Here is a 27640-nt window from a genome sequence, read left to right as displayed (position 1 = left end):
AGGAAAAGAAGATGACGGTGATGATGATGTTGCATCAATGCAACATTTTTCAAAATACCAGAAAAGAAGAAGGAAGATCAGAAGGGGACACAATCAAAGAATTGTTTTATATTCAATAATGTAGCATATTAAAACTGCATTAAATACTAGAACTATATGAAATGCACATGTTGTATCAAAAAGCTTGAAACAAAATGAGTGCCTATCAGTTGGGAAATGTCAAAACAAACCATGGTATATGAATGTAATGAATATTATTATTCAGTAGGAAATGATGAACAGGACACACAACTGAAAAGACTTGGGTAATAGGCCAAGCCTAGTTCAGGCTGGGTTTATAGCTCAGGTCTGAGATTAGAATGAAATGATACGCTCATAGTTCATCTAACATAGTTAACAAAAGGAGGTTTACTTAGCCACAGCAGGGGAAGAACATTCAGAACAAGGAAAGGATGTTCTTTGAGAATATAATGTTGAGGAAGGTTTAGGGGGCGGAGCCAAGATGGTGGCTGGAAAGCAGAGACTACAATGTTGATTCAGTTGAGTACAGCTTCCTGGTGTTGGCCATGCTGCTGGTTTGCTGATCTGAAACCTCAGAAAGGAGCTTCTAATTGCTTTGAAGTCTTTTCTACTCAGGTGACAAGGAGTCTACATTAATGACCCTCATCATAGACCCCTGAGCCAATTAGGGATTGGGGAAAAGGAGAATAGTGATAATGTTGCCAAATTTATGAAGAAGGAGAAGAAAGAGAAGGAGGAGAGGAGAAGTAGAAGAAGAAGATGATGATAATGATGATGATGATATGGCATCAATGCAACATTTTTCGAAATACCAGAAAAAGAGAAAGAAGATAAGAAGGGGACACAGAGAATTGTTATATTCAATAATATAGCATATTAAAACTGCATTAAATATTAGAACTTTATTACATTCAGCATATACTTTAAATATATATATATATAATATAACTTCATAGTTTCATGTGCATCCTATTCTGTTCCTTGGACACGCAAATGCTCAAATTTGTTTATGTTTCTTAAGTTTATTAAGATAAAAAATGAAAAAATATTTTTAAATGCCAGATCACATAAAAGCCTGAGACTAGAATGGGAGGGGTTAAGAAGGTACAGTTGGAAGGAATTGTAGTGGCAAAAAGAGGCTGGGGAACATTCATGTGGGACAGGACAAAAAAAGAGTCTGGCTTGCCTAAAACAAAGAGTTGGTGTTGGAAAGCCATGAGGAAGAAGACAAAGTGTTTCATTTTTCCTGATTCTTCAGGTACAACCTGTATGCACGCACCTGGCTGGGTTATCTCTTGTACCGAAAACAACTTCAGAGGGCAAGACATCGTTATCCCGATGGTCACTCAGCTGTCCAGCCACGAGTCTTTAATGGTAAGCTAGATCCAACCTTGGGATTGACCTTGACCTCTTCCTCCTCACCCCTATCCCTGCCACCCCTCTATATGTAAATCCTATTCCATTTGATTAAACTTTACTTAAGTACCTATGAGGTGTAAGACAAAAATGAAGCCCTCCCTGCATAGAGGGAACTTATATCTGATACTCTTTTCAAACTTCACCTCCAGTGGGGAGGAGGAAATTTCTACCTCTCCTAGTCCTCCTCCTTCTCCTGCCTCTCAGCGCTGTCTTTTTATCATTCCAGGAGTGAAGGTGCTGCCCATTCCAGTCCTTCTTGACAACTATAGCTACCTCATCATTGACACCCAGTCCAAACTAGCTGTAGCTGTGGACCCTTCAGATCCACGGGCTGTCCAGGTGAGAAGGTAGCAGTGTATGGGGCCAGGTGTATGGTTCCCTATTGAATTTGCCCAACATTTTAGTCTACTTGCCTACTCACATTTTGGGATGCCATTGGCCCCCTGGGAGGGGGATCGGGGGGTTGGGGATGAGGAATGGGAGCATCTGGATTCTGCCCACTGCCTTAGACACTAGTGCCTAACCCCACCCAAAGATGGTAGCCCTTTCACCCTTCTGCTAGTCATCTGCACCTCCTACACATCCTTTTCTGCCTACGGCAACTATCTAGGTTCAGAGGTGGCTAAGAAAATGGGGTGATGGGATCCTATAATCATCTAACTATTTAGTGTCAGAAGTGGCTTAGGGTCCAATAATCATAGCCTTAGAGCTGGAAGGAACCTTAGTGGTTGGGTTCATGCTTCTTATTTTTTAGAGGATGAACTGAAGCCAAATGGGTAAGGACACTTTCCTGGTGTTACCCAGATAGTGTCTGGGTTGAGATTTCAAATCAAGGACTCTAAGACTTAATTTATCCACTCTCCCTACTAAATCTCTGGTAATTGTTCTCCTGGTTGCTGCTGTGTACATCATGTTGCTTACCTTTATATTATACTATTTTAATCTTTGAGAACATTATCTGTTATTATCTCTTGGTGGTGTAAGGCTCCTTTTCAGCTGTCGGTGGGCATTACAAAAGGAACAACAGCAAGTAGCTCAAGTCAGGGACAGGATGAGGAGAGGAGATGAGACAATAGGGAGGGTAAGGGATGGGACTGGCACATAATTGCTCCAAGAGCTCTCCCCTCCCTTAACCCCAACATACACATAATGTTGAGGGATTGAACATCTCCTGTCATGCCTCTACTTAGCTCTCTCCCTTTGTTTTTCCTTGTCTTTTTTCTCCTCCTCACTTCTCTATCTCTGCTTCTCTCCCTCAGGCCTGCATTGAAAAGGAAGGGGTCTCCTTGGTTGCCATTCTCTGTACCCACAAACACTGGTAAGGGCACTGACACAGGAAGTCCATCCCTAGCCAAGCCTCATCCTCAGTTATGCACTTCTGGTCTGTAGGCTTGGGAGTGAAACGCTAATGGTGAACCACCCTCACAATTGGCCAGGAAAGGCTGGAAACAACAGCGGGATGGAGAAAGAAATCAAGCTGAGATGGGGAAGGCATGGGATGATTTGTCTTTCCTTGGGTCATGATTTAAATGGTACAGGACAAAAATAATAATTAATGATAATAATAAATCAGCACTCATATAGTGCTTTAAGGTTTGCCAAGCACATTACAAAATATTCTCTTAGTTGATCCTCACAACAATCCTGGGAGGTTGGTGCAACCATTATGTCCATTTTACAGATAAAGAAAATGGAACCCGATGAGATGACTTGCCTAATAATTATCTGAGGCAAATATTTGAACTCAAGTCTTCCTGACTTTAAATCAAGCTCACTTTCCACTGTGCCACCTAACTGCCTCACCTAGCTAGACAAGAGAAAGGGAGACTGCAGTGATAGTGAGAGAAGAGTCTATAGGATGAGATGGGTATGCCTTCCCCACATAAGGCAGTCTGGGGTAATGCAACCCGCCTGCCCTGGATTGGGAGTCAGAAGACCAAGCTTTGATTTACTACTCATTGCTTGGGCTTTAGTTTCAGAATTAGAACTTTGTGCCAGGGCCAGGCTCCATCCCGTGTTTCCATTTTGGGTGTGGTAATCAGCCCTTCACGGCCTCTCTCTGGATCCCCTGGGTTCCTATGCTGACCTTCACTAGCTAGCGTTAGGATCCCTTTGAATCTTTGAGATTCAGAGTGCTGGATCTTCAGGGCACTTTCTGACCTCTCTGGACAGTGTGGTAGGGACCTTTTAGTCCCTGGGCCTGGTTGGCTGGTTGGTGTATTCAGAGGGCCCTGTGGTGTGTTTGTATAGTGAATAGTTCCAGCAGTTTCTTTCCAAGTGCAAAAGAGTGCCTGTCCCAGTGGGCAGGAGCCACTCAGTTCAGTGGGCAGTCCTAGCTGAGCTGGCCCAGTCCTAGTGGGAATTTATTCAGGCTGTTGCATGACCCTGAACCAAGACAAAAAGGATCTAAGTGGCTGTAGCTGAGACAAGACTGGCAAACATCCTTGCCCCTTGTTTGATGTCAATAAATTCTAACCAGGTAAATTCTCTGTGGAGCGGCAGTATGTGGATAGTGGATGGAGCGCTGACTTTGGAGTCAGGAAAACCTGAGTCCAAGCCTGGCCTCAGATGTATATTAGCTGTGTTATCCTGGGCAAGTCACTTAAGCCCCAGGCAATTCCCAAATGCAGGATTTTATGTAATGTATAAAATAAAATGTATAATTTATAAAATAAATGTATAAAATAAAATAAATAAATGCATAAAATACGTAAGATTACAAAGGATACCAATTCATGTAGAAATAGTTATCAAAATATATAAAGTGTATAAAATAAATTTATAAATATATAAAATAGAATACATAAAATTACAAAGGATACCAATTCATATGGAAATACAGTTATTAAAATATGTATAAAAAAATACATAAGATTACAAAGGATACCGATTCATATAGAAATACAGTTATCAAAATATTAAGAACAAAAACAAGTTTATAGGTACCAGATTAAGAACTCCTGATTGAAGGCTATAAAAATACAAATGAGTTCTGGTTTTTATCGTGGAGAGGTAGGCTCCATGCTGATGAAATTACAGGTCCATAGGTCTGGATCAAAAGAAAAAAAATTCAAAAAAAATTTTTTTTATAAAGAGGAGGAAAAAAGAAAAAAGATTCTTAAGAGTTTGAGCTGTTTCTCTTTCTTAAATCTTGAATCTGTCTAAAATGCACATCCTTTTCCTGACTCAAATACTGGTTGCAAGTATCAAACGAGATGATGCCTATGGAAATGCTTTGAACATTGTAAAATGCAATCCACGCATAAGCTGCCGTGATTTCTCTGTCATTGCCTTGCATTATGCACTATAGGGACCACAGCGGGGGCAACAGGGAATTGAGACGGCATAATAGAGGATGCCGAGTCTACGGGAACCCTCAGGATGGCATTGCTCACCTCACTCAGTAAGTAATCTCCTGGGGTACGCTTCAACTCCCTTTCTTCCAAGAATTTCTCTCAAGTCAAGACTGTAAAGAACTGTAGTCCTAGCCTCTCCCCAGAGCCACAGTCCACTCCCTTACTGGGCATTCTGTTTTTCCTCTTTTCCCTTTCTCTTACCTGCTGCTTTTCCCACCCAGCTAGGCTTCTGTAGCCCTATAGGCACCCAGTTAAGCAGAAGAGGGACTCTGATACTCTTTCCCTGCCTTCTCCCTCTGCCCTCTACACAGTCTCTCCACCAAGTGAGACCTTGATAGGCAGGTCCCAACACATCCAGACCACCTCTGTGCCCTAGGACTAAGTACATTCCTTCTTCCCTCTCATCAATCCGGCTCTGGGTCAGAGACTTTGAAAGCCAGGGTAAGATAATCTGTCTTTAATCTAGGAACCCCTCTCCAGGGTCTACTGCCCAATTGTCAAGCAGCAGTGAGAGTAGAGAAGGTATAAAGTGCATGCTAATGTGTTTTCTTCTCTATTCTGCCTTCTCCAGTCCCCTCTGTCATCGGGATATGGTGAGTGTGGGGAGGCTTCAGTTCCAGGCTCTGGCCACCCCAGGTCATACCCGGGGCCACATGATCTATATGCTGGATGGAGAACCCTACAAAGGCCCCTCCTGCCTCTTTTCAGGAGATGTTCTCTTCCTCTCTGGCTGTGGTGAGTCCCATCCTCAGATGGATGGGTGTGAGGGATGGGACACTGGTGAAGGGAGAGACACTCCTAGAAAATAATGGGGAGGGGAGGCTCCTATATTAGGAGGAAGGCACAGGGCCAGAAAACCAAAGTGAATGGTGAAGTTTCACAGGGGCCCATCAAGTTAGACATTAATCCTTTCCAATTAATGGGAAGGGACTACAAGTCCAACATGTAATGTAGCATAATAATTTAATGGGTTTCCCCTAATATCCAGTAAAGAAAATCAAGGCACAGAGGAGGCAGGAAAATTCCAGAGGTCTTGGCTCCCCAGCTCTCTAGATGAAGGCAATAAAATTGTATAAGGGAGGAGGAGACTGGGAAAGAACAGAGGGCCAGGTAGAAGACAAGAACCAAAACATGGTGTGACTAAACCCTCCAGTTTAGCCTGCTCCATGCCCTTATTGTACTGTGTATCTCATTCCATTCTCCTCTCTTTCCCCCAGGGAGAATATTTGAAGGGTCACCTGCAACTATGTTGAACTCGCTGGACCTCATCATGGGCCTGGGAGATGATACTTTGCTTTGGCCTGGTAAAGGAGTCATTGCTGTCATCCTATCTGTCTTTACCTATCTGGCACCCTATCTTTACCTATCTGACATCCTATCTTTACCTATCTGGCACCCTATCTTTATCACTGTACTTCCTTCCCCTCCACCTCCCAACCTGAGAGCAAGAAAAACTGTCCCCCGAGTTAGAAAAATTGTCTGTATCAGATATTGGATACAAACAGGGACTTCAAGGCCAGGCCCAGAGAGGAAAAAAAACATCTCTAGAACACAAGACCCCAAATCTGAAAGAGATGATTGTAGTCTGGGTTTGCCAGCTGAATCTGCTGCCTGGATGAGGTTTTTAAAATCATTGCTCTCCCCTGAGTCACCCCTTCCTAAGCAACTGGGATCATATTCCTCCTCTTCCTCCAGGCCCAGTATCCTAACACCTCCTACTTAACTGATTAGCAGCAACAGCAACAACTGGGAGAACCTCAAACATCCTGCTGGAATATATCCAGAAGAGATTATCCGATGTGGTTATGATGGGAGGGAGGAGCACTCAGAGCTGGCTTCTGATAGGCAGGAACCTAGCTCAAGGTGTGATTCAGGGTGGGGTATGACTGCCTAATAGCCACCGTTCAATTGAAGACACAGTCTGATTGGTCAGAGGGAAATCAGTGTGACGTGCAATTTTTTATTGTGTCAAGTGCATATTAAAGAGTGGGTTCTCCATTGGTTGGAACTGGATCTTAAGACCTGGAAAGGCTGCCTGTAACTCTGTACCTGTTGTTCTCACTTTGATTCCACCCCCCAAACCCATTGCCCAGCCACGGACTTCTCAGGGGAAGGGAGGATTGGTACCTTTTTCTTATCAGGTGCCATGTATCCTTATTTCTTCCCTGAATGGCCCAGGTCATGAGTATGCGGAGGAGAACCTGAGCTTTGCGGGTCTAGTGGAACCAGAAAATATGGCCCGAGAGAAGAAAATGCAGTGGGTTCAGCAGCAGCGCCTGGAATATAAGAGCACGGTGAGGGGGGAAGGCAAGGGGGAACTCCAGGGAAGCAGAATAACGGCAGCACTTGGAATAACTCATCTTTTTAGTCCTTTATGGTATTCAGAGCATTTCCTTAACGATTTTCCAGTGGGTGAGGTAGGATAAGTTTTAACTCTCTTTCACAGGCAATAAAGTATCATCCTCATTTTACTGATGTTTACTGAATGCTAGCAAGGGAAAATGATTTGCATATGGTCATTGTTGGAGACAGGTCTTCTAGCTTTCAAGTCCAGTCCTTTACATAATCTGCCACACCAGCTCTTCAATAAAAAAAAAAAAAATTACAAGTTCACCTCTCCACTCTGGAAGTACCAGTCTGCTTTATCACTCTTGAAAGCACACTAGACTTGGCATTAAGAGATTTGGGTTTAAATCCTGACTTGGCTAGTTACTAAAATCTGGGTGACCTTGTGTAATTAATCAAATTCAATAAATATTTATTAAGTCATGAAGCATTTCCTTTATGCCAGGCACTGAGCATACGAGGATCAAAATGATGCATCCTCTACAGACACAGTAGTGTATAATCTACTGAAGGGGATATGACAATGGAAACAGGCCAATTTAATGCAGAGTAGGGAGTATTATGAAGGGAGTTAAGACATTCTCATCATAATCTTCATTTTAAAGAAGAGGAAGCCAAGGCTCTGGGAGGTAAAGAGACTTACCCAAGCTCATACAGTTAGTGAGGAGCAAAAGCCACTTTTTGTCCCTCCAAAAATAAATTTGTATCATGCTATATTCTTTCCAATGGCTTTGATATCTCAGGTGAGCCCACGTATATCCTTTTAGGTAGAATGATAGAGAACACATAGCCATCCTTGAATTCAGTGACTAGCCCCATATAACCCACATCCTTGGAGCATTAAGAGAACTAGCAGATATGATTTTGGAGCCATTGCCAGTAATATCTGAAAAGTCTTGAAAAGCAGAAGTACTACAGGATTGGAGAAGGGAACATGTCCTGATTTTCATAAAAGGAAACACAATCTAGTGTGCAACTATAGGCCAGTGAGCTGGAATTTGATTCCTGGCAAAATTCAAGAGCGCATTATTAAAGGAATGGTTACTGACCATCTAGAAAAGGAATTGGTCATCACTGTGATCCAGGATGGCCTCATTAAGAAAAGGTCAGAGGAGACCTCATTTCCTTTTTTTAAAGATTCCTAGACTGGTAGATCAAGGGAATGTTGTAGGTATGGTTTTCCTAGATTTTAGCAAAACATTTTGACAGTCTCAAGCTATTCTTTTTTTATTTTTAAAATTAATTTATTTTTAGTTTTCAACATTCACTTCCATAAAATTTTGAGCTTTAAATTTTCTCCCCCTCCCTTCCCTCCCTCAAGCTATTCTTAAAGGATGGAGATCTTATAGGATCTTATAAAATGGACAGATGTGAGCTAGCTAATGTACAACTATGTGAATTTTTGAAAGGCTGAATAGTCAGAACCAAAGAGTAGTTATTAATGAGTTGATGACAATTTGGAAAAAGGTCAGTAGTGGAGTGCCCCAGGAATCTGTCCTTGGGCCTGTAGCCATCTTTATCCATTATTTACATGACAACATAAATGTTCAGATGATACAAAACTGGAAGGGAACACTAATGCACTGAATGAGAGAGTCAGAATCCAAGAAAAGTTCAACAAGCTGAAACAGTGAGCCATATCTAATCAAATGGAATGTAGGAGAGATAAATGTAAACTCTTAACCTTGGGTTCAAGAAATCAATTTCACAAATACAAGATAAGGGAGGTCTGGCTAGATAGCAACAATTCATTTGAGAAAAAAAAACCTTTGCTGTTATAGTAGACAGTAATCTAAATAACTCAATATGGCAGCTAAAAAGGCAGGTGATAGTCCTTGCTCTGTTCTCTCCTAGTAAGAACATCTGGAGTATTGTGGTACCACGTTTCAGGAAGGATATTGATAAGCTGAAGGGACTCTAGAAGAAGGCAACCAGGCTAGTGAGGATGAGGTGAAGGAACTGAGGATGTTTAACCTGGGAGAAAGACAACTAAGATAGAGACAAGGAGTAGAAAAAGATAGGGAGAAAAAAAGGGGGGGGGGGACCATGATTGCTATCTTCAGGTATTTGAAGGGCTTTCAGGCAGAAGAGAGATTAGATTGGGTGTGCTTGGCTTGAGAAGGCAAAACTGAAAATGGCAATGAGGTTTGATATCAGAAAACCTTAACAATATAAGTGATCCAGAAGAAGAATGGAGTGTCCCCAAGGTAGCAGGTGGCCCCCTTTTAGAGTTCTTTAAACAAAGGTTGGATGACCACTTAGATATGTTATAGAAGGGATTCTTGTTCAGGTATGACATTGGGTGATTTGGCATAATAGTGAGTATTATTACAATTACATTGGGTCCCCCAGCTCTAAGCCCAAGTTTCTTCCTTACCCCCTGCCTGCTAATGCTTTCTATTGCCTTACTCCCCGCAGTGCCCATCAACCATTGGAGAGGAGAAGACATACAACCCATTCCTGAGGACCCACTGCCTTGCTCTTCAAGAGGCCCTGGGACCGCTACCTGGCCCTGGAGGGGATGCTGGCCCTTCTAGAGCTCGACTACTTGAAGAACTTCGGAGGCGCAAGGATCAGCACAAGGGCAAATGATACCCCTGTTTGCTGGGGTCCCTTTTAATTCTCCATTCCCTTCCTTCCCTATCATTAGTACATTTGCCCTCCCCAGTATTGCTTCTTTTCCCCTCACTCTGACAGAGGAGGGAGCAGAAAAAGGCATTGACTTCATGGTAGACTTCAAAAGGAGGTTGTGGATGATGGGGTTCATGGGTAGGGAGAAGAGAGAAAGGAAATAAAGAGTATTCCCCCCCTCCCTCAGTGCCTACTGCTGCCCCCCCACCTTGGTCCTGGGGTTTCCTTAAGGGTAGGTTGGGAGTCTATGAAGAAACTGGACACTTGGGGTCTTCTGGGTCAGCCTGTCTATCTTGACCTATCTCTGCTACCCTACCCCTTGACCTCCACCACTGGAAGCCTCCATCCATCCAAATCCTGGCTGTCCAATGCTGCTTTTTCCCACTGAAGACTCTAAGTAGAATCCAGTGCCAGAGGAGGCAGGAGGGAGGGAAGGTCAGGTGAGATGAGGGCCACTGGGACTTAGATCTAGTCCTCTCTAACCTCTCTCTTCACACCTTCCCTCCAGGGAGTTTGAAATAAAATCCTTCAACAGGATCAGCTAATGCTGGGCTTCTTTTGGAAAAGGTTGTGGGGTTCAATGTCTGTCTAGCTTTGGTTCTCCCAGAACAACTCCCTGCCTTCAAAAACAAAATCCCTTTGTCTACTGGTTTCCCTGGTGCCAACACTTCCTAGAGAACTCCTCTTTGTAGTCAGCCCCAAGGACCAAAAAAAAAAAAATAGAAAATCAAGGGAGTCATCCCTTTTTACATCCAGGTGCTCCTCTTCCCTTGAGTGTATTTCAATGCTTCATCCCCTACTCCAACTCACAAAAAGAAAACATTGCTTAAGATCACCTTGCTTAGACTACAAACCCAAGACCCTAGAGAGGCATTGATGAAGTTCCTAAAAATAGGGACTTGCCTATTCTAGTAGGTATGACACATTTCAGCATCAGGAGCCCCCAAGGGTCATACTGACCAATCACTTTGCCTCTGCTGGGCTGGTGGCCCCTCCTTCAGAGAGATCCCAGAGCCTCTCTCCCTCATGATAAGTCTTCTCTATAACCTAAATCCTTCCTGCCCAACTCTCAATCTATTTCCTTCTATCTTTAGCAGAGATTGGAAAATAACTGGAATGTGAAATAACCCTTCTGACTGAAAATCAATTATTGAACTTCTTCAGCCCTTCCCTATAATTTTCTTTTACCGGACCTCTGATTTCATTGGTATGATAAGCTCCCTAAGAGGATGCTCCCTTTCCCAATGCAAATTGCCATCTGCAACAGAAATAGTCTTGAGAGTTGGCTGGGGCATCCAGCCAGTTTGTGTCAGAAGCAGGACCTGAACCCAGGTCTTTCTGGCTGGGAGGTCTGTTCTGCAACCACTTTTGCTTTTGTTCTTTATAAATATTGACTGGTTAATGGTTTGTTTTGTTTGGGTTTTTGTTTGAAAGAGTTAATCTTTACTTAAGTAAGATTATAGCAGTATCAAAGACAAGCTTGAAGTGATAATAATTCTGATTTGAATGGAGTGAAAACAGCATTGCACATTTCCATTTTTTGGAGCTATCTAGCTTTTAAGGTTTAGGTTAGCCTAGCCACTTTTATCCAAACCCCCAGAATAATACATCATTATTGTTTTAAGACCAATGGTTCAGATGGGCCAGAGTCCAGTTAAACCTCTGCTCCTTCTTAAGACAGTCTGTCTGCTGTAGACAAGAGGATTTTCTTCTTAGTATTCTTGCCCTGACCCTTCTCTATAAACTATATCAGAAATTTTCCTTGCTATAAATTCACAACTTTCTAGCCAATTGAGGCTTACCAGCCTAAGGTGGGAAGCCAGTCAGACACCCCTCCTAGAGAGCTTGACCCTGTCTCTCTTCCCCCTCCCAAAGCAACCCTATGGAGAGAGATGGCCCCAGGTGTGCCCAATACAAGAGGAATAACTTCATCAGTCCAGAAAGTGCCTCTTTCTGGACCCTCTTCTTCCCACAACCTAGTGATCGTTGTACCAGACCCTGACCCCTCTGGTGTTTCTTTGCCCCACAAGTGACTGTGATCCAATTGTATCTTTGTGCTCTGTGTTCCCTTACTTCCCCACTTGTATCGCGTTAAGCCACTAGCCTTCCCTTGTGAGTTAATGTATCCCTAATAAAAGTTTATTTTTTTTTGCATTAATAGCTGTTCTTTCTTTTTCAAAATTCCTTTAAGTCTCTAAAATGGACACCCACAAAAAGCTTCACGTGTAATGTCAAGAGTTCTAGAAAGCTAGGAATATGTTGGATGGATGGACTGCCTGTGACAGCTATGGAAAGATGTCAATAGTTAATGATTAATTATTAAGCACCTAGGATGTACTAGGCATTGTACTAGGTGCTGGGGATATAAATAGGAAAAAGGCAGCCCCTACCCTCGGGAGCTTACCATCTAGTGGAAGGTAAAATCTAGTGACCCCATTTAGGGTTTTCTTTTTTTCTTTTCTTTTTTTCTCTTTTTGGAGGGGGTAAGACAGGGTAATTAGGGTTAAGTGACTTGCCCAAGGTCACACAGGTAGCAAGTGTGTTAAGTGCCTGAGGCCAGATTTAAACTCAGGTCCTCCTGACTCCAAGGCTGGTGCCCTACTCATTGTGCCACCTAGCTGCCCCATTTAGGGTTTTCTTGGCAAAGATACTGGAGGTGTTTGCCATTTCCATCTCCAGGTCATTTTACAGATGAGGAACTGAGGCAAACAGGGTTAAGTGGGGGGCAGAGCCAAGATGGCACCTGGAGAGCAGTGACTTGCTTAAGTGCTCCCCCAAATCCCTCCAAACACCTGTAAAAATGTCTCTGAACAAATTCTAGAGCTGCGGAACCCACACAATAGCAGAGGGAAGCAGGTCTTCAGCCCAGGACAGCCTGGATAGTCTCTGGGAAGGGTCTATAGCACTGTGCTGGGAGTGTGCCAGGACAGACTACACCAGGAGTCAGGTGGCTGGAGCAGGCCTTAGGGCCATGAAACACCGAGCTATGGCAGTTACCAGACTTCTCAACCCACAAACACCAAATACGACAGAGCAGTTTAGTGGGGGAACTACATAATGGGGGTGAGAGCAGTCCAGCCCCAGCCCTGGGGGAGGTGGAGGTGGAGGTGGCGCAATGGTGGCAGCAGCAGCAGCAGCAGGAAGCTCCAGCAGCTGCTTCCAGAGCTCCAGCATCAGCTGCTTCCAGAGTCCCTGGCTCACAAGGTGGGAGGAATCAAGAGGTGGATCAGAGCAGAAGTGCAAGGAGAGCTGTGCTGGCAGCTTTGCCCTGCTTGGATCTGGGTCTCAGTCCTGGTTGGTGGTTCTTGTGGGGGGAGGAGCGCTGTGCTGCTGTGGCAGAGCTTGCTGTGTAGAAGTAGCTCTGAAAACAGCAGCTCAGCCCCTAAAGCTTGGAACAAAGTACTCTCTATTCTACAAGCAGTCATACCCTGACAAAAAGCTCAAAGGTCAAGTAGTTGACTGGGAATATGACCAGGCAGAGAAAAAGGATGCAGCCTCAGACTCAGGCTTTTTTTGGTAACAAAGAAGGTCAAAATATACAGCCAGAAGAAGTCAACAAAGTCATAGAACCTACCTCAAAAGCCTCCAAGAAAAATATGAATTGGTCTCAGGCCATGGAAGAACTCAAAAAGGATTTAGAAAAGCAAGTGAGAGAAGTAGAGGAAAAATTGGGAAAAGAAATGAGAGTGATGCTAGAAAATCATGAAAAACAAGTAAATGACTTACTAAAGGAGACCCAAAAAATACCGAAGAAAATAACACCTTAAAAAATAGACTAACCCAAATGGCAAAAGAGCTCCAAAAAGCCAATGAGGAGAAGAATGCCTTAAAAGGCAGAATTAACCAAATGGAAAAGGAGGTCCAAGAGACCGCTGAAGAAAATACCACCTTAAAAATTAGATTGGAGCAAGTGGAAGCTAGTGACTTTGTGAGAAATCAAGAAATTGTAAAACAGAACCAAAGGAATGAAAAAAAAGGAAGACAGTGTGAACTATCTCATTGGAAAAACCACTGACCTGGAGAATAGATCCAGGAGAGATAATTTTAAAATTATTGGACTACCTGAAAGCCATGATCAAAAAAAGATCCTAAATATCATCTTTCAAGAAACTATCAAGGAGAACTGCCCTGATATTCTAGAACCAGAGGGTAAAATAGAAATTGAATGAATCCACCAATTGCCTCTTGAAAAACATCCCGAAAAGAAAACTCCTAGGAATATTGTCTCCAAATTCCAGAGTTCCCAGGTCAAGGAGAAAATACTATAAGCAGCCAGAAAGAAACAATTTGAGTATTGTGGAAACACAATCAGGATATCACAAGATCTAGCGGTTTCTATATTAGGGGATCAAAGGGCTTGGAATGTGATATTCCAAAGGTCAAAGGAGCTAGGATTAAAACCAAGAATCACCTACCCAGCAAAACTGAGTATAATGCTCCAAGGCAAAATATGGATTTTCAATACAATAGAGGACTTTCAAGCTTTCTTGATGAAAAGACCAGAGCTGAATAGAAAATTTGATTTTCAAATACAAGAATCAAGAGAAACATGAAAAGGTAAACAAGAAAGAGAAATCATAAGGGAATTACTAAAGTTGAACTGTTTTGTTTATATTCCTACAAAGAAAGATGATGTGTTTGATTCATGAGACTTTTCTCAGTATTAGGGTAGTCGAAGGGAATATATATATATATATAGATAGAGGGCACAGGATGAATTGAATATGAAGGGATGATGCCTAAAAAATAAAATAAAATTAAGGGGTGAGAGAGGAATGTATTGAGAGAGGGAGAAAGGGAGTGATAGAATGGGGTCAATTTTGTAACATAAAAGTTACAAGAAAAAGCAGTTCTGTTGGAAGGGAAGAGGGAGCAGGTGAGGGGGAACAAGTGAATCTGGCTCTCATTGGGTTTGACTTGAGGAGGGAATAACATACACACTCAATTGGGTATCTTACCCCACAGGAAAGCAAGGGGAAGGGGATAAGAAAGGGGGGGGTGATAGAAGGAGGGGCAGATTGGGGGAGGAGGCAATCAAAAGCAAACACTTTTGAAAAGGGACAGGGTCAAATGAGAAAATTGAATAAAGGGGGGCAGGATAGGATGGAGGGAAATATAGTTAGTCTTTCACAACATGATTATTGTGGAAATGTTTTGCATATTGAAACACGTGTGGCCTATGTTGAATTGCTTGCCTTCTTAGGGAGGGTGGATGGGGAGGGAAGAGGGGAGAGAATTTGCAACTTAAAGTTCTAAAAGCAGATGCTCAAAAAAAAGTTGTTTTTGCATGCAACTGGGAAATAAGATATACAGGCAATGGGATATAGAAATCTATCTTGCCCTACAAGAAAGTAAAGGGCAAGGGAATGGGGGGCGGGGGGGGGTAGAGTGTGGTGACAGAAGGGATGGCTGACTGGGGAATGGAGCAATCAGTATATATGCCATATTGGAGTGGGAGTGGGAGGGTAGAAATCGGGAGAAAATTTGTAACTCAAAATCTTGTGGAAATCAGTGTTGAAAACTAAAATATTAAATAATACAATGTGAAAACAAAAGAAACACATGCACACATGAAAAGAAAAACCAGGTTAAGTGACTTGCCCAGGGTCACACAGCTAGTAAGTGTATGAGGGCAGATTTGTACTCAGGTCTTTCCAAGCCTGCTGCTCTATTCATTTGGTCACCTAGCTGTCCTAGTAGAGAAAGACAACACAAAAAGAAGTTGAAGTGGGGAGGGGAAAGGACCTGTGATGAAGCATGATAAATTCAAAGATATCCAAAATGAGTACGGCCAAGTCGAAAATGAGATGTCTGAGGAGAAACATGGGCAAGAGTCACATCTCCATTGAAGAATCAAAGTACAACTACAATGATGAAGCTGCACCTCTGAAGACCAGTAGGGCTTAGTTCTAGAGCATCCATCATTCAGTCCTTTCCTTGGTCCTCCTTCCCTTATTCATTATTCAAATCCAGTAATATCAGTGCCTTAGGTTTCTTACTTTTGATCTTGGTTCTCCCACCTTTGCTTCTCCCTACACTCCAACATCATTCTCTTAGGTCAAGCTTATCCTAGCTCCTAAGACTAGAGTTAGCTGATTGTTCAACTCACTGTATTGCTAGGTGGCCCAGTGAATAGAGTGCAGGGCTTAGAGTTAGGAAGAGTCATCTTCATGGGTTCAAATCTGACCTCAGACACTGAGTAGCTGTTCAACCCTGGGCAAGTCACTTCACCCCGTTTGCCTCAGTTCCTCATCTGTAAAATGAGCTGGAGAAGAAAATAGCAAACCACTTCAGTAACTTTGCCAAGAAAATTCCCAATGAGGTCACCAAGAGTCAAACATGACTCAACAACATTAACTAGTATAAATTAAACAAGATAATCATGGCCAATTCAAATGACCTTGGTGTAAAATATCCCTGGTGCCCATTGGAAATATGTGTATATATTATATGTATGTAATGTGTGCATGCATATATACATATATGTATGCATATATGTAAAAGCATATATATCTATACAGATTTTACATTTATATACCTGTGTGTTTGTGTGTGCTCCCATCTCTATGCAGACAAAATCCATTCCAGGAAAATCTATATAATGAAACCTGTTTCCATTCATTGTAACAGTGGAAATTATGGGGTATTCCTAGACCCTCCAAAAAAGTTACCCTGTTGCTTTAATATGCCCAAATACACATGGTAGAAAGACGGACAAAGAGCCAGTCACAGAGTTCTGAAGATCTGGATTGAAATTCGACCTCTGACACATGCTGTCTATGACCTTGGGCAGGTCACCAGATTTCCCAGTGTTCTCAGAACAGACATTCATCTGCCTTCATGGAGGGAATTTCCTCCTTAGGATTTCTCTACCTGGATGACATAAGATCTAATCTTTTAAAAAATGTATATGGAAATGGAATTAGGGTTAGAATTAGAAACAGAATTAGAATTAGGGTATAGAGATAGGATTCTTCAAAAAGTTGTGTTTGATCATTAACAGAACCACAACTCAATGTTGGTGGGACCAACATTGGTGAAGATACTTGAAGCACACTCATTCATTGCTGGTGGAATTACACATATGTAGAAACTTTTTAGACAGAAATGTGGCAGGGCACTTTTAAAGTTATCCAGAAAAGTCACCCTACTATTTGCCTAAAGAATTTTAAAACAGCATTATGAGTAATCACACACACACACACACACACACACACACACACACACACACACACACACACGCCAATCCTGGAAACAACCTAAATGCCCACCAACAGGGGAACCACTAAAAAAAAATCAACTGTGGTGCATTAATGTAACAGAATGCTACTTATAAAATGGGCAAAGCAAAGAAAATTAAAAAAAAGACAAACTAGAAGAAGTAAATATTAACTATGAAGAAAATTTAGGTGAAAAAGAATGAATAAAAATTGCCATGATATTTTATCACTTGAAATTAATGGATTTAAATATAAATACTTTGCAAGTTTAGTTGGTTACAGTGATTGTCAATGTTTTTATTTTTTTTTTAATTTCCGCATTAGTCATGTTGTGAAAGAAGAAACAACAAAAGGAAAAAGCCACAAAAAAAAAACCCCAAAGTAAAAATAGTATGCTTTGATCTGCATTCAGACTCCATAGTTCTTTCTCTGGATATGGATAAGCATTTTCCATCATGAGTCTTTTGGAATTGTCTTGGATCAATGTTTTAAAATTAAATATATATATATATGTGTGTGTGTGTGTATGTGTGTGTGTGTGTGTGTGTGTGTGTATACATACATATATATATATTTTAAGTTGCAAGAATGTTGAGGGGGGGAACAGCTCTTCTCCCTTAAAAGGTTGTTGACCCCTGACCTTGTTGAATATTGACTGAACCAGTCACTACTTGTTTCATTTTCCTGGATCACATATTGTAATGGCGTTTAGATTGGGCAAGTAGATTGGGAGGAGGCTGATGGATGGGAGAAATAAAGGAAAAAAGAGCAAGGTGTGTCTTAGAGTGGATGATATTAGGGAAGGCAGGAATGTCATCTGATGCCTCCATGTGGTAGGTTACAACCAAAGTTGGGGTTGGGGGGTGTGGTGGGGGGATGGGGGTGGGGGAGAAACCTCTTCTGAAGTTAATAGAGCAGTGACCCCTAGTGGACAATCGGTTTCAGATATCAATGAGGCTGCTTTCAAATGAAAGAAAGGCTGACCTTAGAAATAGAATGATGGAATGTGAAGAGTTTATTTGATGAATAAAGAAACTGAGGCCTAGATATATTCAGTGGCTAATCGCACATTTAGCTAGGGGTAGGCCCTCTAGTTATGATTTTTACAGGAGAGCTAGAAAAGACCTGTAGGGATCATCTGTCCCCTTCTCTTCACAGCCACACCCTTAGTTCAGGTCCATATATCACTTTTGCTAGGACTATTGTACTAGACTTCTAATTAAGCCCCAAATTTCTGGTTTTTATTCTCTTCAACACATCTTCCCCACAGCTGCCAAAATACTCTTCCTAAAGTACAAGTCGGATCTTGTCACTCCCTTGCTTAATAGCCTTCTTGCCTCTAGGATCAAGTACAAACTCTTCAGATTGGCATTTAAAATCCTTTACAGTCTGGCTCCAGCCTACTTTTCCAGTTTTGTTACACATCATCTCCATTTATGCCTTTCATATTTTAAAAATTATTTATTTTTAGCATTTAAAAAAATTTGACCTCCAAATTTTCTCCCTCCTTGAGCCCCTCCTCCACCCATTGAGAAGGCAAGCAATATATCAATTATACATGTCAAATCATGGAAAACGGATTTCCATATTAGCAATTTTGCAGAAAAATAAAAAGTAAAAAGCAAGAAACATAAAGTGAAAAAAGTATTCCTCACTCTGCGCTCATATTTCATCAGATTTCTCTCTGAAGGTTGGAGAACATTTTTTATCATGGGTCCTTGAGAATTGTCTTGGATCATTGTATTTATCAGAGGAATTAGGTCTTTCGAAATTCATCACTGTTACAGTATTGTTATTGTGTATAATGTTCTGGTTCTCCACACTTTACTTTGCATCTGTTCATATAGATCTTCTCAGGTTTTTCTGAAACCACCCTTCCTAGAGCACAATAGTGTTTCCATTACAATCGGAATTTGTGAAAGTATATTATAGTGACCAAAGGAAAAATATGTGGATCCTTTGCAGAGATGGGATCCGTCGGTGTGGAGCAAGGCATATGAAATCAAATTGTTTCAATGTAGTTGTTGGTTTTACTGAATTATTTTTCTCTTCTTTAAAAAAAAATATACAGTATGGTTCTCAGGAAAGGGTGATCATTGGACGGGGAGAAATTTGTTACATAAAAGCAAACGATATCAATAAAAATCGATCTTTAAAGATTTTTCAGATTTCAAGGCTCCAACAGAAAGCCTTTTCTGATCTCCCTGGCTGCTGGTGCCTTCTGTTCAAAGCTATATTGTATCTATCTACCTGGTATATACTTGTATATATGGTATAACATGCCGTCTCCTCAGCTAGATTGTTAAGTTCCATAAGATCGAGAAAGACTTCCGTGTTTGTATCCCCGGTGCCTAGAATAGTGCCTGGCCCAAAGCAGACCCTTAATAAATGCATGTTGATTGATTCCCTTTAGTTGTTGGAGGGCGCTCTCCCTCTTGGAGAGGTATTTCGCTTATCTGCTTATCTGTTGTACAGCCTTCCTCAGGAAAATATAAACTCTTTGAGGACTAGGACTAGGTTTGGGGTTCTCTTCGAATCTCTGGTACCTAAGACAGTGAGTGCCTTGAACATATTAAATGCTTAATGAATGATTTTTTGATTGGGTTGGTTGATATCCCCTACAAACAAAGAGTGTCAACTACCCAGTACAGAGCAGCGTGGCCAGTCGATGCGTTAATAACCCAGTCCACACAAAGCTTCCCTCCGAAGTGAATTTGGGGACTGCGCTAGAAGGGTGGAGTAAAGCAGGGTGAAATTGGGTGATGGCTCCTTTAAGAGGAAGCAGACCGCCGGTTGCCATAGGGACCAGTGGACACATTCTGGGGTGCCGGCAGCATGCCTGGCAAAGGTAAGCGGGCTGCGTTGCGGGTGTTGGCGAGTCAGGCTCTGCAGGGAGGGGACTTCCTCCTTTTGTCCTGAGCCCACTTCAAGAATCCTGGGGGCCCGAAGGGACGGGGGCTCGGAATTGCCCCCGACCCCCGCCCCTTTCTGGATATACCGCACTCCCCACCCCCACTCTCACCCCTGTGTGCCTAAACTGTGCCCCCAGGAGCCAAAAGCCCGGAGCCCGAAGTGCCGGAGGAACCACCGCCGCCCCCACCTGAAGCCAATTCCGCAGCCTTGGAATTTCTAGCTACAATCAGTGAGACTTCGCGCTTCCCAGGACAGGGGGAGGACGGGCTAGGGGAGGAGGAGCCAGGGAAGAGAGAAGCTGCCCCTCGTGCCCGGTTCTGTTTAAGTGAGGCCCTTGCAGACAACCAGCTGAATTTGGGGTCAAGGACCTACTCCTTACTACCTGTGTGAAGCTGGGCAGCTGACTTCAAGTCTCAGGGTCCCCATATGTAAAATGAGAGTTTCCAACTATCGAAGGTTCTTTCTGGTTCTAAATCTGTAATCCTGTAATCATTAACCCCTTTGGCAGTAGTGAAGCCTGGGTACCACTTCTCAGAATAATCTTTTTAAATAATTGAAGTAAATACTAAATTCTAATTAAAGTATAATGAAAACAGAGATGTAATTTTTTCTCCCCACTTAACTTCATGGACTCTCTGAAATTTATCCAGGAACCCTTGTGTGTCCAATGACCCCAGGTTAAGAACCACTCTCTATTAGATGATTTCTAAGGTCTACCTGGGAATCCCTCCTCTCTCCTGGCCTGTTTGCTCTTCTGAACCATGATGGACAAGCATCTGTAGTTTGAGTGGTGGAGGCCAGCAGAAACTCTTTAAGAGTTACTGGGCCTTTGGAAAGATGGCTGTGCTTGGGGAGCCGGGTACAGAACAGAGGTGCTGAAGCCTGGAGCTTTCTATGGTCCCCATCCCCCTTGCCTCTCTTGCCCATAGGTAAAGAAGAAATTGAATTGCTCTATTTCTCTGAGACCCTGAACATGATGTCTGAGGCCAACCAGATTCTGGGGGAGTATTCCCTAGACATAAAGCAAGCCTATTACTATAACGCTGATGGGGACATCACACTCAGTGTCCTAGTGCATGCCACCAGCCGGGGCCAGCTGGAGGATATCCCCTGTGGGACCTCTATTTCAGGTGAGACTTCTGATCCTCGAGCTTTCCCTTGTGCCCCCAGCTAATCCCTCCTTGTCAGCACCTCACTTCACTCAGTATCTCTTCCCCATGATTTTATAAGGAGCTGTGGGGAGGTGAGGCACGTGAAACCTGTCAAAGCCTCTGCATCAGCAAGTCTTTCTCCTAACAGTGCTAGGGGATCTCCAAACACTCCAAACATTGGAAACATCCCCAAGCACTCCAGCAGTCTCTTGGAGGCTAGATCCAGACCAGTTCTTCTAATCTGAGACCTCAAGTGCCAGTCCATAGAGTCTCAGCACCTTTACCAATAACCTCCCTACCCTTCTACCCCCTCTCTCAGAAAATTCAGTTCTACCCCATGCCTCCACCTGCATCAGGTCTCTCTCTCTTTGGTCCTCCTTTCAGGCTATGTCTCCTGGCATTTGGAAACATATGAGCAGCACCATCATGAATTCATCAAGGTGTCAGGAACTTTTCTTCCCACCTCTTTTCTCTCTCTCAACATCACAGGCCCTTAGCTTTGGCCTAATGACAGAGACTGTCCACCATAGGAAGATATGGGAGCTTGGGGGGCGGGAGAGTTGGGAGACCTGGGACCACCTGAGGAACATTGGATATGAAGTCAGGAGACCCAGGTTCAAATCTAGACTTGAATGCTTCCTGGCTGTATGATCGTAGACAAGTTACTTCCTCACTCTGGTCCTCATCCTAAGTTCTTAATCAGTAAAACAGAAATGCTTATCTTTGTACTTCCTAGCTCACCAGGATAGTGTGAGGAAGGCAAATTGTAAAATTTAACCTGCTGTGTAAATGTGAATTGTTATTAATATTCTCAGGTGCCCCAGAATCCTTTAATTTCTTAAATCTCCCCTTCCCCACAATTTAAGCTCCATTCCCCAAACAGCACATAACTCTAATAGACAGAGGGTTCAAGAGGTCAGGGGGTTGGTTTTTATCCAGTGGTCCTGCCTCCCCCCCATCTTCATTCCCAATTGCAGGGCACTGTAACCCTTGGGGTCAACTTCCCCTTCACATAATCCCACCCTAAGCCCAGAAATCTCTCACACCAGTGGAGCCTGCTCAAGCTCAGGGATTCCAAGACTCTAGCTGCTCCTCTGGGCTCTTGTCTTCCACTCCTCTGTGCCTTTGGCCCCCTCATCAACTTGTTCCCATGCCTCCCCCATTCCTTTTAAACTTGGCAGTTCTTACCTCTGTCAACTGACATGAAGACCACCTTACTGAGGCAGAACGAAGATATGCTGATGACAAAGATCCTCAGGGAAGGTGAGGTGAGTGGGGACCCTCATCTGGAGGGAAGGTGTCATTGGGCTCCTTTCGGAATAGTCTGACTGGATATGCACTGGGTTTGTACAGGAGGTGCTGGACTAGAAGAATCCTCTTAGGGCCCTCCTGCCCTAAGGCTTTAGCTACTCCCATTCCCACCCATCCCCGTCTCCCCTTGCCACTAGGAATTCTGACCCATATGATATCTTGGGCAGGCTATGAAGACAGAAAAGACGTCATTCAACCTGAGTATAATGGATGGGTTCATCTCAGAGTCTGCCAACCTGGTCTTGCTAAGGGTGATGGGCTGGCGACGGAAGGTTCCCCAAAATGCCAAATTCCTGACCCTTGATGCAGAAGGAAAGCTCTGCCACTCCACCTATGTGAGGGGACTATGTAGCCTAGGAGGGAGCTGGGGGAAGGGCAGAGGAAAGGGTTTCTGGTGGACCAGGATCTGGCAGGGAAGAGAGGGCTGAGTAATCCAGTGGTCCTGAGGGAGAGAGTTGCTACAGAATAGAGCACATTGGGTTAGAGACCAGGGGATTGGAGCTGGGCACCATTCACTGCATCCTCATCCCACCTTGGCTCCTCACTCATTGTACTCCCTTGTGGCCATTCAGAAAGCCCTCCCCAGGTCAGGAGAAAAGAAGAAGAGATTCAGATTGTTTGGGGAGGATTGAGGGACATACAAAGAAGGGTGGTATTGAGACAGGGTATGTGAGAAAGGGAGGGCTAGGAAGGGGAGAAGAGGGTCAGACTGAGAGTGTCTGATCTATGGCCTTCTTGCTTCTCCATTCCCACCTCCCTTAGGAAGCCCTGGGCTTCCAGACCATTCAGCTGGGCTCAGAGCAGGCTGAAGTGTTGGTGGTAGAACAGACCATGCATTCTAATGAAGACATCCCCATGACATGGCACTACTACCTGTTACCAGATGGGTGAGCAAGTTTACCGGGTGGAAGGTGGAGGATTATGGCTGATGGCCCATAATGGGTGAGAGGGTCTAGTGGTGAATATGGATGTAAGGGAGTGGAGGTGATGACTGCATGAAGGGCTGAATGGTGGGTATGGATGTGGGTGGTGGGTGGGCCGAATGTCAGAATTTCAGGGTTGGAAGGGACCTCAGATGTCAGTAACCTGTATCTGAAATCTCTATATCACTGACAAGTGAAAATCCAGTCTTGGTCTTTACTTGAATACCTCCAATGACACGTTAGAACCTACTGCTCCTGTGACAACCCATTTCATTTCCAGGATCATAGATTTAGAGCTCGGAAGGAACCTTAGAGGTCAGTTAATCCAATTCCCTCATTTTACAGAAAGGGAAAGAGGTCCAGAGTGGCCACTCCCCCGAGTCTTCTCTTTTTCAGACTTAGACATCCATATCTCTTTCAATAGATCTTCATTTAGCATGGTCTATTTCTAGTCCCCTCACCATACCTGTTGGAGTGGGTTCTTAACCCACTCCAGTTTGCCAACATCCTTGCTAAAATACGATGCTCAAAACTGAACATAATAGGCACAGATTCCTTAAGAGTCTAGTCAATGCTTAGATTCTTTAAGAGTCTGGTTAATATGGCGGATTTTTAGAATTGCCTCTACCTGTGTTCCAATAAATCTTGTCTTTGGCTGAAAATAAATAAATAAATAAAGATTTAAAAATAATAAAAACTGAACACAATACTTCATATTTAGTCTGACCAGAGGTAGAATGGAGAAATTCCTGCCCTGTTCAGGACACTATTCCCCTCTTAATGCAGTCTAAGATTCTCATTAGCCGCCTGCTGAGTTTTTTATTTAATTTTATTTTTTTCTCAATTACATGTAAACAAAAATTTTTAACATTCATTTTTTAAAATTTTGAGTTCCAAATTCTTCCCTCCCCTGTTCCCTCCTTGAGAAGGCAAACAGTTTGATATAAATTATATATATATATATATATAGTCATGCGAAACATTTCCATATTAGCCAAGCTGCAAAAGAAAACAGACCAAAAACACAAGAATGATAAAGTAAAAAAAGTATGCTTCAATCTGCATTCATGTGCTATCAGTTCTTTCTCACACTGATTATTAATATTGATCTTGCACTCCACCTGGACCCTAGACCTTTTTCACTGCTGCGTAGTTTACATGGTAGATACAGAGGTAAACAGGTACAGGTGATAGTTGACTACAGATGGTGATAAGTGAATTTGAGAGTCAATGGGAGATATGAATGACCTTGAGCCTGTTTGAGTAGTCTGGCTCAGGGTGGCTAGTGAATAGATATTCCTAATGACCAGGCCAGGAGAAGGGAGGGGAGAATTGAATATTTTCCCTTCCAAACCTCACCATACCCCACTTTTGCCATTCTTAGTGCCTTATACAAACCCTCCTTTCCTTCTACCTTAGGCACCTGGCCAAGAGAATCCAGGTGGGATCCCCTTTCTGCTGCATCATCAACAAGATGCCCATAATGAGGGAGAAGGGTAAGTAGCGGGCCAAGTCAGGCAGGGGAACAATGGCCTGGAATTTTTCTAAGCCAAAATCAGGACACAAGCGTGGCCTGATAAAGGCTATTACCTCTCCAAAGCCATGCTAAAAGCGTATTTCCTGTTTTTGAAACTGGGACCATCCTATATAGTGTCCACATTTATGGAGTGACAGCTGGTGACCGAGGGGCTAGTTGGAAGAGGAAAGGTGGGGAAAACCTCCAGGGGCTTTCCAGAAAGGGATAGCATTTCCATTCATTCCCCAAGTAAATAGTATCTGAGGCATCAGGGATTGTGAAAAGAAGAGCAAATTTTGAACCAGGCCTAGGTTTGAAATTTAGCTTTGCCATTTCCTACCCATAAGACCTTGGGACAGGGACAGCCTCGTCTGAACTTCAGTTTCTGGATCTACTAACAATAATAATATCTAGCATTTATATAGCATTATAAGGTTTGCAAAGTGTTTCCAGTGTTATCTCATTTGTTCAGTCATCTCCAACTCTTCATGACCCCATTTGGGGTTTTCTTGGCAAAGATACTGGAGTGGTTTGCTATTTCCTTCTCCATCTTATTTTACAGATGAGGAAACTGAGACAAACAGGGTTAAGTGACTTGCCCAGGGTCACGCAGCTAGTGTCTGAGGGCAGATTTGAACTCAGGTCTTCCTGACTCTAGGCCCAGCAATCTATGCACTACGGCGTTACCTAGCTGCCCCTTATTATTATCTCTATTAGCGAGTCAGCTGGGTGGTACAATGGATCTCAGAGCACTGGGCCAGGAGTCAGGAAGACTTGAGTTCAGATATGGCCTCAGACACTTAATAGCTGCATGACCCTGGGTAAATCACTTAACCTCTCTGTGTCTCAGTTTTTCTCATCTGTAAAAGGGAGCTAATAATAGCATTTAACTCCCAGAGCTGTGAAGGTCAAATGAGTGAATGTTTGCAAACTTTACAATGCTGTGTCAATACTAGCTGTTCTCACCATCATCATTATTATTGTTATCTGGGATCCTGTAATTTGTAAATAAGGAGTTGGGACTGGATGATCACTAAGGCCCCTTCTGCCTTGAAATCTGACACTCTTGGGGCTGCTGCAGCGCACAGAATATACTCAGAGACCCTGAAATCAAGGTCAAAACTTGCTGTGTAATGAGTCTCCCTACATCCCCTATTCCTGCTTCTTTCTGAGTCCCATTGGGCCATACAAACTTCAGAGGGGATATGGAAGACTGAAAGGAAATTTCCAATTTCTTAATCTTGCCCTTCCCCTCTTCACCTCCTCCTCCCTCCCTGCCCAGATGAGTTTGATCCCAAACCAGTGTTTGAAAAGAAACCCCTGGATTGGGAAGAGGATGTTCAGCTCTTTGCCATGTTCCGAGACCGGAAGGTAAGAGAATCAGACAGTCAAGATGAATGATCCTGATGAGGCTCCCAGAGAGAAGGCTAGACAGAGGAGAGGCTCCAGGAACCGGGATTTCAAGAGCACTGACCCACTGTCAATGAGTCTATGAAAACATTTGACCCTGATCCCAAGAGTGGGTTTTTAAGTTGGGGGGAGGGGGGGGAAGAGAGATAGAACCAGGAGGAAAGAGTTAAGATCAGCATCAGCCCAGGGTACAAAAGATAGGGAAGAGGAGGGCACAAGTTTTCCCTTAGGGAAAGGGGACAAAGGCAAACTTTGGAGACTTCTCACTTTGGCTCTGGATTTGAGTTTGGGTTCAAATCTAAGCTTAAACCACTTTACTGAATGACCTTTGGCAAATCATTTCGTTTCTGATGAGGGTCTTTTCCTCATCTCTAAAATGAGGTTGTACCAAAAAATTCCCAGGCTCTAAAATCCTCCGGTTCTTATGATCTCTGCCCAGGAAGAGCTCCAGGCCAGCCATACCACTTATATGGGGCATCATCCAGAGGCCCAGAACCTGATCTCTGACTTTTTACTCTTCCTGTTGCTCCGCCAGCCTTCTAATGTGGTAACCTTTGCTGCTGAGTATTTTGGTCCCTTTGCCCGGGGCCGGCGCCCACTACCCCCCTTCCGGTCCTCCAACAGGCCCAGCCCCTTCAGAAGCCACAGGTTCCCTGTGGCATGTACTTTGCTAGAGGAGACGCCACAGCAGTCATCAGAGGAGAAAACTGAAGAGCCTTCCTCATAGCCAAGGAGAGTCATGAGTCCTGAATAGCCTAGGCATGAGGGAAGTAGCTAGATACCTCCAGGCAAAATACTCTAGGGCCTGAAGGACTGAAGGATCCCTGGGGCCTGGGAGCACAAGAAAGGGAAGGGGTGCAGGGCAGGGCAGGACTTAGCTGACTCTAATATCAGGCCTCACTAGGAAGTTCTAAATAAGAATAAACAGGGGACTCTTTTGGTGTCTCCCTGACTTCTAATCTCTGTGCCGAGTTTCTTGTGTGTTTGGCATGGGAAGCTGGTGTGGTGTAGTGGAAAGAATACTGGTTTTGGTGTCAAAGGCCCTCCTGATTCTGTCACTTAATATCTCAGACAATGATGATGCAGAGTGCCAGGGAGTCTAACCCAAAAGGGGGAAAAAGGTGCACATATTCAGTTAAACTTCTTTTAGGCTTGATGTCTGTTTCCCTTAAGCCCTGGGCATATATTTAGGTTTAGGGTTATGTGTACGTGATGGTTGCTATCACTTAATCTGTCTAGGAATGCAAGGTTTGGGGTATGGAGAAAAGCGATTTCCCCTTAGTTATTATTTCTGAAATTCAGGTCTGCCACCAGGGGAAATGTGAAACCCGGTAAATAGGACCCATTCATTCAACAGTCATTTGTTAAGTACCTACAATGTGCAAAGTTCTGTAGGGGGTGGGGAATGGGAAGAACAAAAGTC

The 27640-nt window shown here is 43.3% G+C and overlaps 2 protein-coding genes across 2 annotated transcripts in view; both read left to right on the top strand.

Annotated features, from left to right (window-relative positions):
- The window catches only part of LOC118845606 (probable hydrolase PNKD), a 29077-nt gene extending 17148 nt beyond the window's left edge, over window positions 1-11929 (top strand). The window contains exons 2-9 of the mRNA XM_036753584.1: window positions 1280-1395; window positions 1667-1779; window positions 2700-2758; window positions 4751-4843; window positions 5368-5531; window positions 6014-6100; window positions 6975-7090; window positions 9561-11929. Of these exons, the coding sequence (XP_036609479.1) occupies window positions 1280-1395; window positions 1667-1779; window positions 2700-2758; window positions 4751-4843; window positions 5368-5531; window positions 6014-6100; window positions 6975-7090; window positions 9561-9734 (922 nt within the window). The 3' untranslated portion in view covers window positions 9735-11929. The remainder of the gene's footprint in view (window positions 1-1279; window positions 1396-1666; window positions 1780-2699; window positions 2759-4750; window positions 4844-5367; window positions 5532-6013; window positions 6101-6974; window positions 7091-9560) is intronic.
- Window positions 11930-19799: 7870 nt separating this feature from the next.
- LOC118845481 (ciliogenesis associated TTC17 interacting protein) lies at window positions 19800-27173 on the top strand. The gene is made up of 10 exons (XM_036753397.1): window positions 19800-19841; window positions 20043-20135; window positions 20836-21036; window positions 21442-21497; window positions 22239-22325; window positions 22536-22703; window positions 23131-23255; window positions 24711-24787; window positions 26090-26178; window positions 26657-27173. Exons 1-10 carry the CDS (start codon window positions 19829-19831, stop codon window positions 26942-26944), a joined length of 1197 nt encoding a protein of 398 aa, XP_036609292.1. The 5' UTR covers window positions 19800-19828; the 3' UTR covers window positions 26945-27173.
- The last annotated feature ends 467 nt before the right edge of the window (window positions 27174-27640 follow it).

This window comes from Trichosurus vulpecula, chromosome 4, assembly GCF_011100635.1.
Source record: "Trichosurus vulpecula isolate mTriVul1 chromosome 4, mTriVul1.pri, whole genome shotgun sequence".
In the NCBI taxonomy this organism is placed as follows: domain Eukaryota; kingdom Metazoa; phylum Chordata; class Mammalia; order Diprotodontia; family Phalangeridae; genus Trichosurus; species Trichosurus vulpecula.
Note: the sequence above shows the minus strand (reverse complement) of the source record. Positions and strands in the feature narration are given on the sequence as shown.